General features: G+C 39.0%; 1 protein-coding gene and 1 pseudogene across 1 annotated transcript; one reads left to right on the forward strand and one right to left on the reverse strand.

The window, feature by feature from the left end:
* Vmn1r-ps127 (vomeronasal 1 receptor, pseudogene 127) lies at window positions 223-665 on the forward strand (annotated as a pseudogene).
* On the reverse strand, window positions 9,709-10,605 carry Vmn1r217 (vomeronasal 1 receptor 217). Its single transcript, NM_134239.1, has one exon. It carries the CDS (start codon window positions 10,603-10,605, stop codon window positions 9,709-9,711), a length of 897 nt encoding a protein of 298 aa, NP_599000.1.
* Window positions 10,606-19,101: the final 8,496 nt, after the last annotated feature.

Consider the following 19,101-nt stretch of genomic DNA (forward strand, 5'->3'; position numbering starts at 1 on the left):
TAGGATGGCATTAAAAAACATCTGTTCACCCACATTAGGTTTAAAACTGTGCAAATAAATTGTTCCATCAGAGTTGAGGTGAGTAGACAAATTTACTATAAACTAAGAGCTTTGGCCTTGCTGGAGGAACTGGTCACTAGGGGTGGATTTGAAGGTTTCAAAAGCCTCCCCATTCCACCAGAAAATCAGCATGAAAATGTCACGCTGAGTAAGATTGCTCAGTACAGCTACTCTCTACAAGAGAGCCAGAAGGACAAACACTCTTTCCTCAGTCTCAGGATCCTACTTGATACTGTTGCAGAGAACCATGGAGGGAGCAATGGCTATGTAATATTTCTTCTCCATAAGAACTACCAACATGTCCTCTACCTCCAAGCTTCTCTACAGAACTCCCCTTGAGCTGAGAGCTGCTTGCTGCCCTCCTCCTGATGTGTTTTCTTTTCTTGTATGGATAGATTGTGGTTTTTTGCATACATTTAAGTTTCTCCTTAGCAAACAATTCCTTGATGCTAAACATTTGAATATTTCTGACCCTTGGTCATGTGATTCTCAGGCCTCTTGTGCTGATTCACTGATCTGGACATCAGAGTGAATGTTGCCAAGCACTCTGGGAGATGAAGACTTTGAAAAGTCTCATTTGTCACATTCCTAACACATCTGTTTGAAAGATCTCTGAGTTCTGTGTGAAACCAAATCTCATCCCTGTAGCTTAGGCAGATGACTGCCTTTCAGACATCAATGCTGGTAAACTGAAGCTCTGAGGAGACCTAACCTTCACTGTATCCTAAAGTGACAGGGACACCTCATTCTCCACTCTGCCCTCATGAAGTGATTTAATTGTCCATCTAGAAAGCTGTTTTTACAAGTATTAAGGTGCAGGAATCATTTGGCAAATCTTATCAAGATGAGAAACTCTTGGATCTTTCCCCCAGATTTCCTTTTCTAAAGCATCACTGTACAGAAGTACTTGATTTTTGAGACTTACAACAGGAGAATGCTGTACATGGCAGTGCTCATTATTTCACAGAGATAAACTGTAATGGCAGTGTGGGAGGTTTGGCTAATTTATAATGTCTAGAATGAAGAGTCCTATGTAGCAGTGCACTGGACCCAGGACACATGACCCCAAAGACCTTTGGACCATGGTGTGTGTGTGTGTGTGTGTGTGTGTGTGTGTGTGTGTGTGTGTGTATGTATGTGTGTATGTATGTGTGTGCGTGCGCACACGCACACATGTGCCCACACACTTATTCTCTGCAGTCTCTGATAGTATCTGAGCATTTCCTCTCACATCAATGGGACCTTTAATCTTTATTTTTGTTTCTTTCTGGTACTCCTAAGCATCATCATTGTCATCATCATCATCATCATTATTATTGAGACAGGCTTATTCTATGTATCTGTAGATACTCATTATGTAAAACAACATGGCCTGGAAATTAGAGATCCATCTGCCTCTGCCTCCTGAGATAGCTGGAATTAAGTACATGAACCACTGTGGTCTTTGAAAGACCACCACTGTTGCCTTTCTCGTTTTGAGTCACCTTTCTTTTCACTTTTCTTTCTTTGTCTTTCCCAACTTAGAATAAGAACAAAGTTTATTATCACAAAAATTGAGTGAAAAACTGACACAGGGACAAACAGTAATACTGATAAGTACTTTTTAAAAATGATTCTATTTTTTCTTTTTTATTAAACTAATAAAATTTATTTTAAAATATACAACTCAGTATTGACATTTTTAAGTCATCAAAATAATTTATAACAGTTAAATACCTCTTAAATATACTTGATGTGTTCTGAAGCTAAAAGTAATGTGCATTAAACCACAATTTAAAAATCTATTTAGAACATAAAACAAGATAGAAGTAGAAAAAAATACCTTATGAATGCCTCTATGAGAGAAAATTGTGACAGGTTCCTGATTAGACAGAAACCACTGTCTGCAAGGGAAAATATGCGGTGTAAATATGACTTCATAGAATGAACTGGGTAGTGTTCCTTCTGTTTCTATTTTATGGAATAATTTGAAGAGTATTGGTATTAAATCTTCTTTGAAGGTCTGATAAAATTCTTCACTAAAGCCATCTGGTCCTGAACTTTTTTTAGTTAGGAGAGAATTAATGACTACTTCTACTTCATTAGGGGTTAGGTTACTGTTTAGATAGTTTATCTGATCCAGATATGACTTAGGTATCTGGTATCTGTCTAGAAAACTGTCCATTTCATCCAAATTCCCGAGTTTTGTTGAATACAGGCTTTGGTAGTAGAATCTGATAATCTTTTTTGCATTTCCATAGTCTCTGTTGTTACATCACCCTCTTCATTTCCAATTTTGTTCATTTGGATACTGTCTCTGTGACCTCTGATTAGTCTGGCTAAGGGTTTATCTATCCTGTTGATTTTATCAAAGAACCAGCTCCTGGTTTTGTTGATTCTTTGTATAGATCTTTTTTGTTTCTACTTGGTTGATTTCAACCCTAAGTTTGATTATTTCCTGCCATCTTCTCCTCTTGGGGTTTTTTATTTCTTTTTGTTCTAGAGCGTTCAGGTGTTCTGTTAAACTGTGTGTATGCTCTTTTCAGTTTCTTTTTGGAGGCACTCAGAGCTGAGTTTTGCTCCTAGCATTGCTTTCATTGTGTCCCATATATTTGGGTATTCTCTGCCTTCATTTCCAATAAATTCTAAACTGTCTTTAATTTTCTTCTTTTGTTCTTCCTTAACAAAATTATCATTGAGTAGGGCATTGTTCAGCTTCGAGGTGTATGTGGGCTTTCTGTTATTTTTGTTTCTATTGAAGTTAACCCTAGTATATAGTGATCTGATATAATGCATGGAAATATTTCAATCTTCTTGTATCTGTTGAGGCCTGTTTTATGGCTGATTATATGGTCCTTTTGGAGAAGGTACCATGAGGTGTTGAGTAGAAGGTATAGTCCTTTGTTTTAGGATGAAATGTTTTATAGATATCTGTTAAAACCATTAGGTCTATAACTTCTGTTAATTTCACTGTGTCTCTGTTTAGTCTGTGTTTCCATGATCTGTCCATTGATGAGTGTATGGTGTTGAATTCTATCACTTTTTTGTGTAAAGTGTAATGTGTGCTTTGAACTTTAGTAAATTTCTTTTATAAAAGTTGGTGTCCTTGCTTTTAGAGCATAGATTGTCCAGAAATGAATTATTCTTGGTAGATTTTAACTTTGATGAGAATGAATTGTCCTTCCTTATCCTTTTTGAAATTGTTTGGTTGAAAGTTGATTTTATTTCATATTAGAATGGCTAGTCCAGCTTGTTTCTTGGGACCATTTGCTTGGAAAATTGTTTTCTAGCCCTTTACTCTGATGTAGAGTCTGTCTTTGACACTGAGGTACATTTCCTGTATGCAGCAAAATGCTGGGTCCTGTTTGCATATCCAGTCTGTTAGTCTCTGTCTCTTTACTGGGGAACTGGGTCTATTGATGTTAAAAGATATTAAGGAATAGGGATTGTTGCTTCCTGTTATTTTTTATGTTTTGTGGTTATGGTCCTTACGATTTGTTAAAAGAAGATTACTTCCTTGCTTTTTCTAGGGTATAGCTGCCTTCTTGCATTAGTGTTTGCCATCTATTATCTTATAGGGCTGGATTTGTAGAAAGATATTCTGTAAATTTGTTTTTGTCATGGAATATCTTTGTTTCAACATGTATGGTATTTGAGAGCTTTGTTAGGTATAGTAGCCTAGGCTGGCATTTTTTTTTCTCTCTGTGGGTCTGTCTGAGATCTGCCCAGGATCTTCTAGCTTTCATAGTCTCTGGTGAGAAGTCTGGTGTAATTCTAATATGCCTACCTTTATATGTTACTTGACCTTTCTCCCTTTCTGCTTTTAATATTCTTTCTTTCCTTTTTTGCATCTGGTGTTTTGATTATTATGTGACCTAAGGAATTTCACTTCTGGTCCAATCTATTTGGAGTTCTGTGGGCCTTTTGTATGTTTATGGTTATCTCTTTATTTAGGTTAAGGAAGTTTTCTTCTATAATCTTGTTGAAGATAATTACAGGTCCTTTATGATGGGAATCTTCACTCTCTTCTATACCTATTATACTTAGATTTGGTCTTCCCATTGTGTCCTGGATTTCCTGAATATTGTTGGTTGGGAGCAATTTCTTTGAGTGTTGTGTCAATGTTTTCTAGGATATCCTCTGAACCTGAGATTCTCTCTTATATCTCCTGTATTCTGTTGGAGATGTTTAAATCTATGACTCCTGATCTCTTCCCTAGGATTTCTATCTCCAGAGTTGTCTCCCTTTGTGATTTCTTTATTGTTTCTATTTCCATTTTTACATCCTGGATGCTTTTGTTCAATTCCTTCACCTGTTTGGTTGTGTTTTACTATAATTCTTTAAGAGATTTTTGTGTTTCCTATTTAAGGGCTTCTACCTGTTCATCTGTGCACAACTGTATGTCTTTATAGAAGTTATTTATGTCCGTCTTAAGATCCTCTATCATCAGGAGATGTGCCCTTAAATCAGAGTCTTGTTTTTCTGGAGTGTTTGGGTATCCTGGGCTAGCTGTGTTGAGAAAACTGGATTCTGATGATTCCAAGTATCCTTGGTTTCTCTTTCTTTCGTTCTTGCCCTTGCCTCTCACCATCTAGTTATTTCTGGTGTTAGCTAGTCTTGATGTTTCTGACTGTGGATTGTCCCTCCTGCAAGCATGTATCTCTCTCCTGGGAGACCAATTCTTTCTGGGAGAAATTGGTTATGGAGAGCTGTGGCCCTGGATTAGTTCTGGGTGCAGATGAAAACCTGAAGGATCCTGTCCCCAGCTGTTCCTTGGTTACTGTATCCTGGTGGCTCTGGGTGGGTCGCTCTTGGGCCAAGAATTTGAGCAGAAGTAGTGTTCTTACCTGTGCTCACAAGTATGTCTGCATTTCTGGGAGGTCAATTCTCTTCCAATGCTTTTGGGATATGGATCGCTGTGGCACAGGATCAGCTCCTGGTGGCTGTAAGTCTGTAGTCCAACAACCCAACAATGGTCAGTAATGGCTGTGAATAGAAGTCCAAAGATCTAGCAGTTGCTTACTCCCACAAGGCAAGCATGTGAAGAAGAAAGAGCCTAGAAAATGATTCTTAACATAATTTTTATTGATTGATTTGGAGTTTCACATGATACATCAAAGCCTACTAATTTCCCACCATTCTATATCCCCAACCCCTTGTAACCTCACCCCCCCAAAGGAAAATAATCAGTTAAAATTAAAAATTTCCCCAACACCTTTGGATGTGACCTGTTCCTTTATCACCTGCGGCCTTTTCTCCTCCTGTCATTGCCCTAGCATCTCCAGATCTGCCTCACTTATACCACTCTGCTCGGCAGTCTCTCCTGCCTCTCTATCTCACATTCGTTCATTGTAGTGGTACTGGGAGTTGTGGTGTGTAAACCCCTTTACCAAAATATCTTAACTTCCAAATGTTCATGATAATGTGTCATAGGTCTCGCTCGAGACCTCTGGCATCTGCTATACCATCAATACTGGAACCTCACAGATGACTCCTCTCAGTTTTCCTGTATTTGTCCAGAGTCATAGAGATTCTGTGGTCATAACCCTTGGAGGCAGCCTGGGTCTGGATATCACCATGACCCAAGATGGCAGTGCAAGCCACTGAGAGCAGTTTATCAGGGAGCAGAAGGACCCCTGGAACAATGGCCCAGGCAAAAGCACAGAAAATGAGTTACTAAATGTCTCTCAGAGACCATGGCATCAAAAAGATTCCAACTACTGGACATGGCCCTCAGCTGCAGCACAAACAGAAAAATCATCATATCCCCAGGTGGCTGCACTGGCTCCTCATTATAGGCCTTTTCTTCAGCATCTTCACGTTGCTAGTTCTTCCTCTCTCAACAGTGCACAAACTGTTCTCTTCCGTTTCTCTTTCTCTCCCATCTCCCCACATTGTACTCTGTCGAATATATTCATCACATATTTGTCCATCATAGTGTCACTTAGGTGTCTTCCACATTGGCCCCAGGCCAGAGGTCCAGAGATGGGGGTGAAGAGTGGATTGGGGTTGAAGATGGGTCTATAAAGCATTCTTAAATACCTGCTGCTGGTTCACATAAAGAGAATGTTATCTCAATTCATTGAATGTGTAAAGCATGCTTCTATAGTATGACCCACGTGTTCCCCAGCAACAATGTGCATGGGGAAAATGCGAAAGGAGGATGTCAGCGGACCTCATTAATCTGGGTTCAGCTTACAGGACAGAGTGGACCTGACAAGTGAGAGCAGCTAACTCTCAACAGCAGAGGGGACTCCTCTGGTCATTAATGGTGCTGTTTCTAAAGTGCTAGGGAACCTTATAAGGATAAGTGAATTAATAATACAATTTCAAGTGCATTAAAGACCATTAATGATGGTCCCAGGAAGTGCAAGGGATAAATTTCTTCTTCAAAGGATGCTATGTCAGTTTGATAATCCAGAGGAGACTCCAACTCACAACCTAGCCACCACTCCTGCACAAACTTCTATGAAAGTACCTCACACCACCAGATTGCATCATGGGGCATTGCGCATAGCTGTTTCCTTCAGGTTTAATTATTCCCTCCTGGATGGATCAAGGAGACTCACAAGCCTAGGGAAGCTCACCAAACTTTAAAAAACCCACAAGACCTTCTTTCCACAGAAAGATAAGCAGGACATTTGCTAGAGCAATGCTGGACTCATGGGGAAGAGTAACCTCAACTGAGAAAATGCATTCCTGAGAGTGTCCTATAGGCAAGACAGTGTGAAACTGGAGGGGAAGTTGGTCTAAGGTAAAGGGAGGTGTCAGGAGGGGGGAGCTGCGAAGAGTGGAGGGAGGAAATACTGCGCTGTTGTACTGTATGCAGTGTATGAGAGAAGAACTGTTCTATTTTCAATAAAAACAAAACAAAACACATTCTGATACCCCCAAAAGTCACTTACATTGGATTCTATAGGCTTGGGCATATTATATTTTTATTTTCATTCAATTCTAAAATGTTTCTCTTCTCATTCTTGGTTTCTGTCTTAACCCACATTCCATTCAGTAGTGATTTTTCCAGGTTCCATGTGTTTGTATACTTACTGCTGTGCCTGCTGTTGTTATTGCTATCTAGCTTTAATCCAATGCTCCTAAAAATCTGTTGAGCGTTGCTTTTTGTTGTAGTGTGTAGTTTTGGAGAAAGTTTCATGTGCTTCTGAGAAGAAAGTACATTCTTTAATGTTGGATGGAATGGTTTATAAACATTTCTTAAGTCCATTACGTTTATGGCTTTATTTGTCTCCAGATTTATCTGGATGACAGAGAGAGTGGTAATAAGTCATCCACTGTCACTCTGTAAAGATCAATATGTGAATTTAAGTTTCTTTCACAAACTTGGGTACCTACATTAAGCATGTGAATGTTTACAAATGAACTATCCTCTTGGTCAATATTCCACGTAGTGAGTATGCAGTGCCTTTCAAATTAGCTCTTCTGAGTAATTTTGGTTTTGAAGCCTATAATGTCAGATATGAAAACACTTGTGTCTGCTTGCTTCTTGGATCCATTTTCTTCTAACATATGTTTCTATCCTGTTATACTAAAGTGATATATAGCCAATAGCAAGGTGTGTTTTGTGAGGCTACAAAAAGATGGATACTGTTCTAATCCAATCTATTAGTCTGTGTCTCTTTATTGGGGCTATAAATAATCATCATTATTATTGAAAAATGTGCACTAATTTCTGCAATTAGTTGATTTGCAGTGGTTCATTAGACCTCTTTTAATAAAATATTCTGGATCTCTTGAGTGTATTTAATCTTCCCATTAGTCTTAAGTACTCCTTCCAGATCCTCTTCTGGTTTAGTGCTAAAAATTAATTGAATCGGTTTTTAATATGGAAAGCATTCCTTTCTCATTCAATTATGATTGACATTTTGCTTGGATATAGTTGTCTGGATTGAAAGCTGTGTTCTTTCAAAACTTGCATAGCACTAATCTGAGTCTTTCTGATAGAAGTCTCCATAGAGAAATCAGTTATTTGGTTGGATAAATTTTTGTAAGTAACTTTGTCTTTCTTTCTTGCAGCTTTCATTAACTTTTCTATGATCTGAACATTTGGTATTTTGTCTACTTTAATGTGTACTTAATTTATTTTCTTGTTCTCTATGAATCTTAGATCTTGATAAGCATCTGTTTCATTAAATTAGGGAAGTTTTATTTATCTATAAGGACACATGGCTATTTTATTATCTTTCCCTTTAAACAAACAAAACACAAAGTCTCACAAGTAGGATCTGACTGGCTTCAAAGTCACAGTCCTCTTGCCTCTGCCTCTCAAGTGCTGGAATAGACTGGTAAACAGTCTTGCTCATCCATAAAGTGTAATTTTAATAAACAGATGAGCAATGCTAGAGTAAAGGGTAAGAGAAGCACTTCTAATATAATGTCAACAACTCCTCCCAAACCACTGCTTCTCAGACAATGAAGAGTCCTACGTAGCAGTGCACTGGATCCACTATCACCAGTGCTGCTCTTTTAATCCAGGCCAGAAAGGGAGAGGACACTAGGCCCCAAATGGCCTTTGGATCACAGTGTGTAGGTGCACACTTATCCTCTGAGTCTCCAATGGTAGATGAGCATTTTCTCTCACATCAGTGACATCTTTAATCTTTATCTTTGCTTTCTTTCTGGCACATGTAAGCATCATTATCATCATCAGAATCAGATCCTTTTGCAGCTCTTTGATGATAAAGAGTTGGATGGTGCTGTGGAGATCAACCTGGGCATTAACAATGAGCAGGTACAGACAAGCCTTGGTCTACTTCAGTCAGTTATAAAAGGAAATTCCCCATTTTAAAATCAAAACATAAACTATAGTTAGATATAAAGTGAAACTTTACTGTGTATTTGCTGTCTAGTTTATCCCTTATCTGCAGAGAACCTTCATGAACATAACAGCAGTAACATATTTCAGGTCATTGAAGTTCTGTGATTACTGCATTGGGTTCCTATTGACTTAATGTACAGTATATGTCATTCTTTCACAATTTAGCAAAATATATTCTGGGGATCGATACTTACAGACTTGATGAAGTAGCCTAAAATAGCCACATAGTAGTAATATTTAGCAATGACAAGGTCAGATACAAGATAAGGATTGGACAAACATGATTTAATCACTATGAAATTTGATAAGATCTACCAAATTCACCTGCATGCTTCTAGTCATGTTAGTAATAAAACCAGATTTAAAACTCCTCACTAAAGCTACTTTCTTGGTGATGGAAAGAAAGATTAGCACTTAAGGGCAATGGCTATTCTTAGGACGAGCACGGGCACAATTTTTAACAATCATTGTTTTTCAGAGCCGTGTGTTTAATGCCCGTCAGTCACAGTCATTTGATGATCTTCCCCAACAGATGCAGGCTCCAGGCATGAATGTGCTACACAGACATACATGTATGCAAACTGTTGATACACAACAAATGAAAACAAATATAGAAAAGTTTAAAATATAAAGTCCTTTCATAATGGTAGCAATATAAACAATGAAATTTCTATATCATTATAATTTATTAAGATTACACTCAGTAAAAGGCTTGAGTCACCAGAAAGATTGTTTTAGAATAAACACATGCTTACACGCTTGTGAGATTTTGTACAACTGAGAGTTATTTCATACTAATTAAACAAATAAAGGAGAGAAATATTTTTAGCTTCTCTTCACTGAGCATGCCAACATGCAGGCAGAAGCCCATCCCTGTGAATCAGCACAAGGGGGCTGAAGACTGCATAACCAAGGGTCAGAACCTTTTGAATATTTATCATCAAGGAACTGTCTCCCAGTGACAAACTTAAAAACAGGGAAAGAGCACAATCAGTCCAGTAGAAGAAAACAAAACAGAGCATCAGAAGGAGGACACTTTGGGCAGCTCTCAGCTCAGGAGGAGTTCTGTAGAGAAGCTTGGAGTTCTGAAGGTAGAGGACATGCTGGTGGTGTTTGTGGAGGAGAAATATCATGTGGCCACTGGCCCCTCCCATGGCACCCTGAAACACTGCATCTCTCAGAACCATGAGAGGGAGAACAATCCATTTTATTTCTCGACTTTCTGGCATAAAATAGCAATAGTTCTTGCTGTTGTTAAGCTGTGACATATTCAGACCTGTACTTGTGATGGAATGGATTAGGTTCATACTTATTAAACCATTGAGTATCCAAAAGAATGAGAAGAATGGAAGGATGTGCCATGCAGACTTTGGCCTTAGTCTGCTCCACCCAGATGCTCTGGGACTGATGATGATGGCCTGGACCACAGTGAGGAGACTGCTGGTGCAGATGGAGAGGCCCCGGGCCACCCTCTCCAGATAAACAATGATCTTACAGCCTATGTCATCCAGGAAGTTTCTTAAACCAAAAACTGTTATTGTCTTTTGCAATCCTTTTGCAAGCAGAAGTATGATGTTTGTAAAAGACAAGTGAGTGAGAATAAGGTGTATGGGTTTCTTCTCAGGGCTTCCCCACCAACTGAACATATAATGCACAGAAACAGACATGTTCCCCAGAATGCCAACCATAGTCATGAAGAGAAAAATTGTTTCCTTAATAAACTGCAAAACCATTTTTACTTCCTAGGTAGAAAAACTTGTTTCGGGGATGCAAACACTTTTTCAAGAAAGTATTAGTAATCCCAGACATGGATCTGAAAAACATATTTTGCATAATAGCATTTTGTGGAATTAATGAAGCAGCCATGGACACATGTAATGTTGCAGATGAGGTCCCTGAAACTCCTCCTTTCCCTGTGGACTCAGGGATGCTGTGTAGGCTCTAGCAGTTGATTTTAGTGATGGCTATTCAAATCTTAAATTTTAAAGAAAATTTTTATTTTTTAACTCTACACTAGCAAAATGACTTGTTCATATGTGAGTGTGTATGTGTGTCTCTGTGTGTGTGTATGTGTGTGTGTGTGTATGTATGCATTGTCCTTGTTAACTGTCAGCATAGTTGAACTGACCTCCAAATTTCCCCATCCAAAATTTCTTCTTCTCTTTTTCCTTGTATTTCATCATATTTCCCTATGCAATTCCCAGAGCTCATGCTGACCCTGTCCTCCTTCCCCACATCACACACAGACACTGGGAAACCCTGCTGATCAACACCTGTAACATCTGTCAGACTTAGTAATATGTTTCACAGTGCCTCCTCTTGTTGGATATTTCTTTCTTCTTGCATCTTTATTAGAATAACAACTTCTAGATTTACATTTGCCTCAAAATTTCAATTTCTATGTCTTTTCTTTAGATTTATTCATGTATGTATATGAGGACTCTGCTTTTCTGCATATGTCTGCATGAGAAAAGAGGGCTGATCCCATTATAGATTGCACTGAGCTACCATTTCAAAGATGGGACATGAAATATGGACCTCTGGAAGAACAAACAGTGCTCTTAAATAGTAGGCCATCACTCAAGCCCCGATTTCTAAATCTTACCTTTTAAAAGTTTATATACAGACCATTCTATGATTTCACTCTATATAAATATTCACTAATTATTTTTTTTGAAATTATTATCATTAATTTTAATTATCCATGTTATATCCCAGGCACTGCCCATTTTAAAGTCGTCCTCAATGTCAAGTCAAAAAGCTTAACGTTTCCAAATAAAGCCATATAGCTCTGAATCCTCAAAAGAAACTTTGAAAAATTTATGTAACTATCAGATTAGACCTGGGAGGGAGGTAAGAAGAACCCTGTGGTACTTTCTAGGATGATGGTTAGCATAAAGTTGTGATCCCAGTGGCAGTACCTGCCATCAGGTACTGCAGACTTCAGGTTTCATGTTGTTAGAGTGTAAGGGGGAAGGAAGGCCACTGAAGGCAGATTCAGGGTATCTGAGAACCCAAGGAATCACCTCAGGGCACCTAAGGAAGCATGGAACAGCCGTGCACCAACTGGGGCTGATGAAGGGGATGGGAGAAAGGGATTCAAGAGGTGTTAGCTGCTGCCAATTGATGAGTGTAGTTTATGAGTAAAGATTTCTCAATATGGCTGCATGTAGCACAGTAGGTTGGGGCACACAGTTGTGACCAGTGACACTCCCATCTGAGAGGTCATGGTGGCATTTGCCTCTGTGGAGCTTTGTGAGCAACAGTTATGTCAGTTTGCTTTACAGCCTGCTTCTCCTCCTGTTTCTTTTCCAACCTGTGGGTCAGGCAGGCTGCTTTGTTCTGTATCAATCTGATCTGACTCCAGGACTTAGACCTCTGTGGGATGTTATTCTTTATGTTCAGGAGCTCCATTATCATCACTTAGGGATTTATGGTAAGATTTGGACACCTATTCTAAAATAAGAGACATCTGGGTATTTCACAGTTTTTATGGGTTCATGTGTGTTCTGAGTATTTGGAATGCCTCTGTTCCCTGTTCTGCTTTCTGTAGACTCCACAGGATTGCTTTTTTGTCTGTCTTGGTGATCTAAAATGTGACTCTCATAATGCTATATTTGGGTCCAGGTGGCCTCATGGCTTTAAATTTCATTTCAATTGCTCCTCTGTCAAAGAGGTAATTATCATTTGTATTGGTGCATCCTAGATATCCCAATGTCATCCTAGATATCTGCACATAATGAAATCTGTTTTATGTATCAATACTAAGTACATCAGCATTTATGAGCATAACTTTTATTCAGTGTTTAGTAAGAGAGTAGAATCTGTTAAAAATCCCTCTAATAATTCACCCTAACTCCTCACAGAAAATGTTAACATTCTCCTGCTCATTTAATGCTTGCTTTCCTGGGAATTGCCCATTTTCTAATACTCTTTTCCCCTTTCCAAACTTTACATTGTATTTGAGAGGAGATTCTGATATTCCAATACATGATTCCTTTCTACTGAACTGGATTGTCAGAGACAGGAGAGATAACTCATCTTCCACATTATCTTGAGAAATGCTATAGAAAATTAATTTAAAAGTCAGGATACACTTATGTTTAGATAAATGGATGATACCATAAACAGTGTGAGTCCCCAAAAGCCTTAGGCAGGCTATAACCTTAAATATTTTTTTTTTCTAAAAATGAGCAAGCAAGTAAGCAAACAAAACAGAAAAGTATTGCTGTTCACTGCTTAGTACTGGGATAAAATTAAGATGAACTGTTTCAGGATGTACTAGTTTATAGCCTGGATCCTTTATAGCAATATTCTCAAGATGGTGATAGTAACTATTACAGTTAGTGAATTATACTTCTCTATATCTACCAGGCATACAATGACTATCGTTAAGGTAAATGTGTATAATATTATGTGATATAATTGAGAGAACAGGTATAAAAGGAAAACCATGGACTTAGGAGTTATGTTATTGTAAAAAGAAACATGCCTGTATTTCAAAAATGGAAATGCATCAAAACTGAAAATTACAACCTTATGAAAACCTGTGACACTGTGGAAATCACAACGCTGGCAAACATGGAGGCTAATCACAAGGGTTTTTCTTTTCTTTTGCCATTATTTTTGAGACAGAGTTTCCCTATGTTAACTAGGCTACCCTTGAACAATGATCTCACAATCACTTGTGCTGACCTTACTAGGGTGTATTATGGTTATCGCCAGGGTTTGATAGACAACTGAAAATCTTCTCTGTCGTACTGAATCCTTTTAAAAAGGTAAGGAGGTAACCTCAAAGACCTACCTAGAGTTCTGTCCTGACTCTGCCTGAGGATGTATGGCCATGCCTCAGCATTTCAGTCCCATTCCTGTATCTTGTGATCTTTCTAAACCCATTGATGAGCCTTGTAAGGGTCAGAAGGAATGTGGAGGACCCAAGTCTCACAGAGCCTCTCAACTACTCCCTGTCTTAATCAGAGAAAGACTTCAGCTTTAATGCATCTCTCCATGGCACAGCTGAGGACATCTAAGATCTTACCTCCATGTACTCACCTGGACCTTTGTGCTGCAGACAGGCTCTAGAGTAGTTCTGGGAAGGTGTCACTTGCCAGGTCATATTTGTACTGTTTGGATCTGTGGGACTCTTGGCTGCCATCAGGTACTGCAGACTTCAGGTTTCATGTTGTCACAGTGTCAGGGGGAAGGGAGGCCACAGGGCCTCAGTCCCTGAAGTACAGCTGCCCTCTCTCCCACAGTTACGACATCTGATTTGCTCAGAAGTTATTTCCAGCTTAATTAGAGTTTAATTGTTTTGAGAAGAAGAATGTGAGGTGAGAAAATGAAGAACTAACCAAGTTTCTGTGTACTGAGTTTCCCCAATTTCCTGACTTATTTTCACCTTCCCAATGTACCAACCTGTTTCCCTGGTAGGGGACTAACTTCTGTCACATAACCACCAAGTCACTTGCTTCTCTTTCTTATATCCCTTGTTAGGAATAGAATAGATGATGCTCAGCACCCTGGGATTCTACTTCCTGAGGAAATTCCAAACATAAGTTTTGTGTTCCTTGTCTACCTGTGTACTTCAGTAGTAAAGGTCTTTTTATTACTTCATTCCTGCATACTAAATGCCATGCAGCACTTGAATTATCAGTGCCTTCTCAACCTTGGCCTTATTCCACAAGCAATGCTTACTTACTATAAAATGAATTGAAGCCACTTCTAAAACTTATATGTGCCCAACTGGGGTCATTCCAGACAATTTTCATTCTAGTGCTAGGAGTCAACTTCCTAACCTGGATGCAAAATGATGTAAATAAATGTGTGTGCATGAGATTAGATGTGATGACATTATTCTTTTGTTCTTGAAGAGAAGCACTACTGTGTTTCCTTGACAGATGAATGACTGTTCTCCCTCTTTGTCCTGATTGATGGTGTCTCCATACAGATGTCCAGCTGACACATGAAAGAATCTGAAAATGCTTCTTCTGCAATATAAATGAGAGCTCTTGAGGACGCAGGGATCTCTATACCCTCTATTGAACAGGGGAATCCAGGTACAGAGAAACTAAGTTGTACATTATATATGTCAAGATAGATAGAAATTTTAGAAATTATATTTTCTGGTCTATCAAGGACTATTTTCCTGATATCTATTTCTTTTCTTTTGTTTCTTTCCTGTTTTTTTTTTCCTCTGAGTCAGTGTTTTCTTGGTAACACTTGCTGTCCTGGAACTCACTTTGTAGATCAAGCTGGCCTCAACTTGGAGTTTCTGACATAATTTTCAATAATCCTTTAAGTATAAGGAGAGACATGAGGGTCAGCAAGATGGCTCTGGGGGGTGTAGGCACCTGCTGCCAAACCTGAGGACCTGAGTTTAATCCCTGGGACCCACATACTAGAAGGAGAGCTGACTGCTGAAAACTATCCTTTGACCTCCACATGCAACAAGACATGTGGTCCTCCTCAAAGACACACACATGACATAAATAAATCTTTAAAAAGATTTTTAAAATCATTTGGAGATTGAGATATGTATAATTCTGCATTTAACACATGCAAGATTCTGCATTAATCCCAGAACCACGTGTACACTAGATACAGACAGACAAACACATGCATGCACACACACACACACACACACACACACACACATACACAAACACATACACACACATGTATACACAAATGGAAAGTACAGAGGTGAAATTTTAATCCAATGTCTCTGGCTCAAATTTCTTCCAGTTTATCTCTTTTTCAAAACCACTTACAGAAGAAATAATTATCTCCATAATAGTAAAGTGAATGTGGATAATTTATTGCATTTTAATGTATGAATTAAGATGCTGTATATAAGAAAAAGAATTAAATAGACAGTATTGACACTGTATTTTCCCTCTAAATATATTTATCAGCTCTTTTTATGCATCTTTCTATAGCAACAGAAATCTGTGTTTCTGGTATGTGTAAATGGAGGTTCTGTGCTGAGGTTTTGTTCCGTAATTGGTTCTTGAGTTGTCAATAAAGAAGGTGGGGTTGGGGAGGCAGTTGCTGGAGGGAAGGTACAGGTGGGACTTCTGGGTCCCAAGAGGAAAAGGAAGTAAAGCATTTATGCCATGCTTTGGAATGAGGAGAAAGAGCAGTCATGTAAGTCCTCTGGGCAGCTAGGGTCTGCAGCCTCTGGCACGTGTTGTGGGGTGGGGGTGGGGGGGGCGCTATTGGCATGTGCTAGCTCATGCAAGTCACTAAGATTAGAGCAGAGGGAGAGACAGAGACAATAAATTGATAAGGGCATGCATTTCCAGGCGGGAGGTGTCTGCACCCAACAATTGTGCATAGAGGCAAGTTCTAAATGTAAAGTAGCAGAGGGTGTGTCTTTTAGGTTCTAGGATCTCACAGGAGTGTCTTGGTAATGTGACCCCTCCAGGAGCAAAGGCAAATAGGAAAGAAAAGTCAGGTCAGTGCTCAGAGCTAAGCCCAGAGGAACAAAGCTGAGCTGGGAGGGGGGTGGGAAGGTTGACACAGCTCCTGGGTTAAGGCGATAGCACGTTTTTTAAACTACACATAACAAGTATGTTCTCCTGAGTACAACAAAGCACAAGAGAAAGTAGATGTTCATCTAGAAGGGTACCTGGCAAACTTGAACCCTACTGGAAATCCCTCGCAGTATCTCTCCTTCAGTCTCTGGGCTGAGTTTCATGGGTACATTGTAATAAGAGTAATATGAACATTGTTTAATTACCTCTAACTTCCTGCCATGGATAATGTCACCTTCCAGTCAATGACATTATCATGTGACCTTCTTTAAGCTACTGCTGGAAGGACTGGAGAAATGAGTCAGGAGTAAAGTCCACTTTTAACACTTGCAGAGGACCCTGGCTTTTCATTTCTAACCTCAGCTCTACTCCTACTTTTATTTACATTAGTTTGCATCTGAGATACGCAGGGCTTCCTAGGCACCTGAATGAACAATATATGAAAGGATGCATAAGTTTTAGAAGTGTTGTTGAAATTTTATAAGTAAGGATTGTTTGTAGAATAAGACCAAAGTTGGAAAGGCATGATATTTCAAGTCCCATATGAGATTTAATGTATTCAGTGTTAAAAAATAAGCAGTCAGTTATAGCAAAGACATTCAATACCTATAGACACTAGTAAACAAGGGATGCTAAACTTGTCCTAATCCATATCTGGGGTTTTCTCAGGAAGCAGAATCCCAGAGTGCTGAGCATCAGTTATTTTGTTGCTGTTTAATGAGGGGTATGAGGGAAGAAAGCAAGGCCTGTGTGTCAGAAGCTGGTCCCCAGCAGGACACAGCTTGGAACTTTGAGACAGTGAAAACAAGTCAGAAGATGTGGGAAATTCAGTACACAAACACTTGGTAAATTGTTCATTTTGTCACCTCATATCCTTCCTCTCAAAATAAACAGTAATTAAGCTGGAAATAACTTCTGAGCAAAACAGATGTCATGACTGTGCAAAAGAGGGAAGCTGTACTTCAGGGACTGAAGCTCTGCAATGGCCTGCCTTCCTCCTGACACTGTGAAAGCATGAAACCTGATGTTTGATGGCATCCAAGAGCCACACAGATCCAGACACTATAAACATGACCTGGCAAGTGTCACCTTCCCATAGGTGCCCCAGAGCCTGAGTGCACCACAAAGGTCCAGGTGAATACATGAAGGTAAATAGTCACCCCCTCAGCTGTGCCATGGAGAGTTTTATTAAAGTTGAAGTTTCTCTCTGATAAAATCATGGAGCAATTGAGAGGCTCTGTGAGCCATGTGACCTCCACTTTCCTTCCAACCCTGACAAGGCTGGTCCTTAGCTCCAGAAAGATTAGAGGAGATGAGTTCCTAGAGATACAGAAATGAGACAGAAATGCTGAGGCATTACTATCCATTCTCTGGCTGGAGTCAGAACAGAACTTGGGAGGGGGAAGGATTTTTATCTGAGATTACTTTCTTATGCTTTTAAGGAATCAGTAAGATAGAGGCTCCAGAGCCTCTCAATTCTTCCATGATTTTGTCAGAGAAAGACTTCAACTTTAATAAAACTCTCCATGGCATAACTGAGATTTTCAGATGTCTATCAACAACTTGAGACATTAATGAAACACTCCTGCAACATCAGCAGTGGAAAGACTGAGGCAATAACTGTTTTACAGGAGTTTATATAGGGAGTCTCTGTCTCAAAAATAACATGCCAAAACAAAAACAAACCAAAATCGGTCTTTAGTTCCAGGATTGACAGCACTGTGACTTCAACAGTGTCACAGGTATTTATAAAGTTTACACTTTTCACTTTTGCACATTTCCAGTCTTCAAATATTGGTACATGTTTTCTTTTACAATAACTTTATAACTCCCAATGTGAAGGTTTTCCTTCTGTATCTATCCTTGAAATCTATCCATTCTATCACATGACATCCTACACACTCATCTCAACTATACACATTGTATGTATAGCTGGAATGGAGAACTGTAAACCACTAAGAGTTGCAGTTACCATTACAGTCTTGAGAATTCCTGCTGTAAGGATCCAGGCTGTGACCTAGTACATCCTGAAGCAGTTTATCCTAACTTTATGCCAGCACTAAGTAGTAAAAGGCAGTAAGCATTTTGTTTTGTTAGCTTGCTTGCTTCATTTTTAAAAAATCAGGGTGGATGATTGTATCCTAACTCAGCTTCCTAAAGGTTAAACCCAAATAAGAATCATCCACCTATTTAAACAGAAGTGCATCCTGTCTTTTAATTTCCTATAGCAGTTCCCAAGATAATGTGAAAGATGAGTCACCTCTCCCTCCTATGTCAGTTGACTTCAGTTGAAGGAATAACATATTCAAATTTCAGAATTTTCTCTCAAATATGATTTGAAGTTTGGAAAGGGGAAGAGAGGAGTAGAAAAGTAGGAATCCCTAGGAAAGCAAGCATTAAACAAACAGAACAATGTTAATAATTTCCATCAGAATCTGGAGTGAATTGATAGCAGACATTTTTACAGAGTCCAATCACTGAGTGAACACTAAATTTTTATGCTAAATATGTTAATGAATGCTGATATGCTTGGAATTAATATATGTAGCATATTTCATTATGTACAGATATTTAGGATGGTATTGTGATTTCTAGAAAGCACTGAAACTTTTTTTGTCAGAGGAGCAGTTGAAAAGCAATGACTGACATTTCCAGAGTGAGGAGGCCACCAGGACCCAAAGCTGTAAATAAAAC

The sequence above is a fragment of the Mus musculus genome, chromosome 13, assembly GCF_000001635.26.
Source record: "Mus musculus strain C57BL/6J chromosome 13, GRCm38.p6 C57BL/6J".
NCBI lineage: Eukaryota > Metazoa > Chordata > Mammalia > Rodentia > Muridae > Mus > Mus musculus.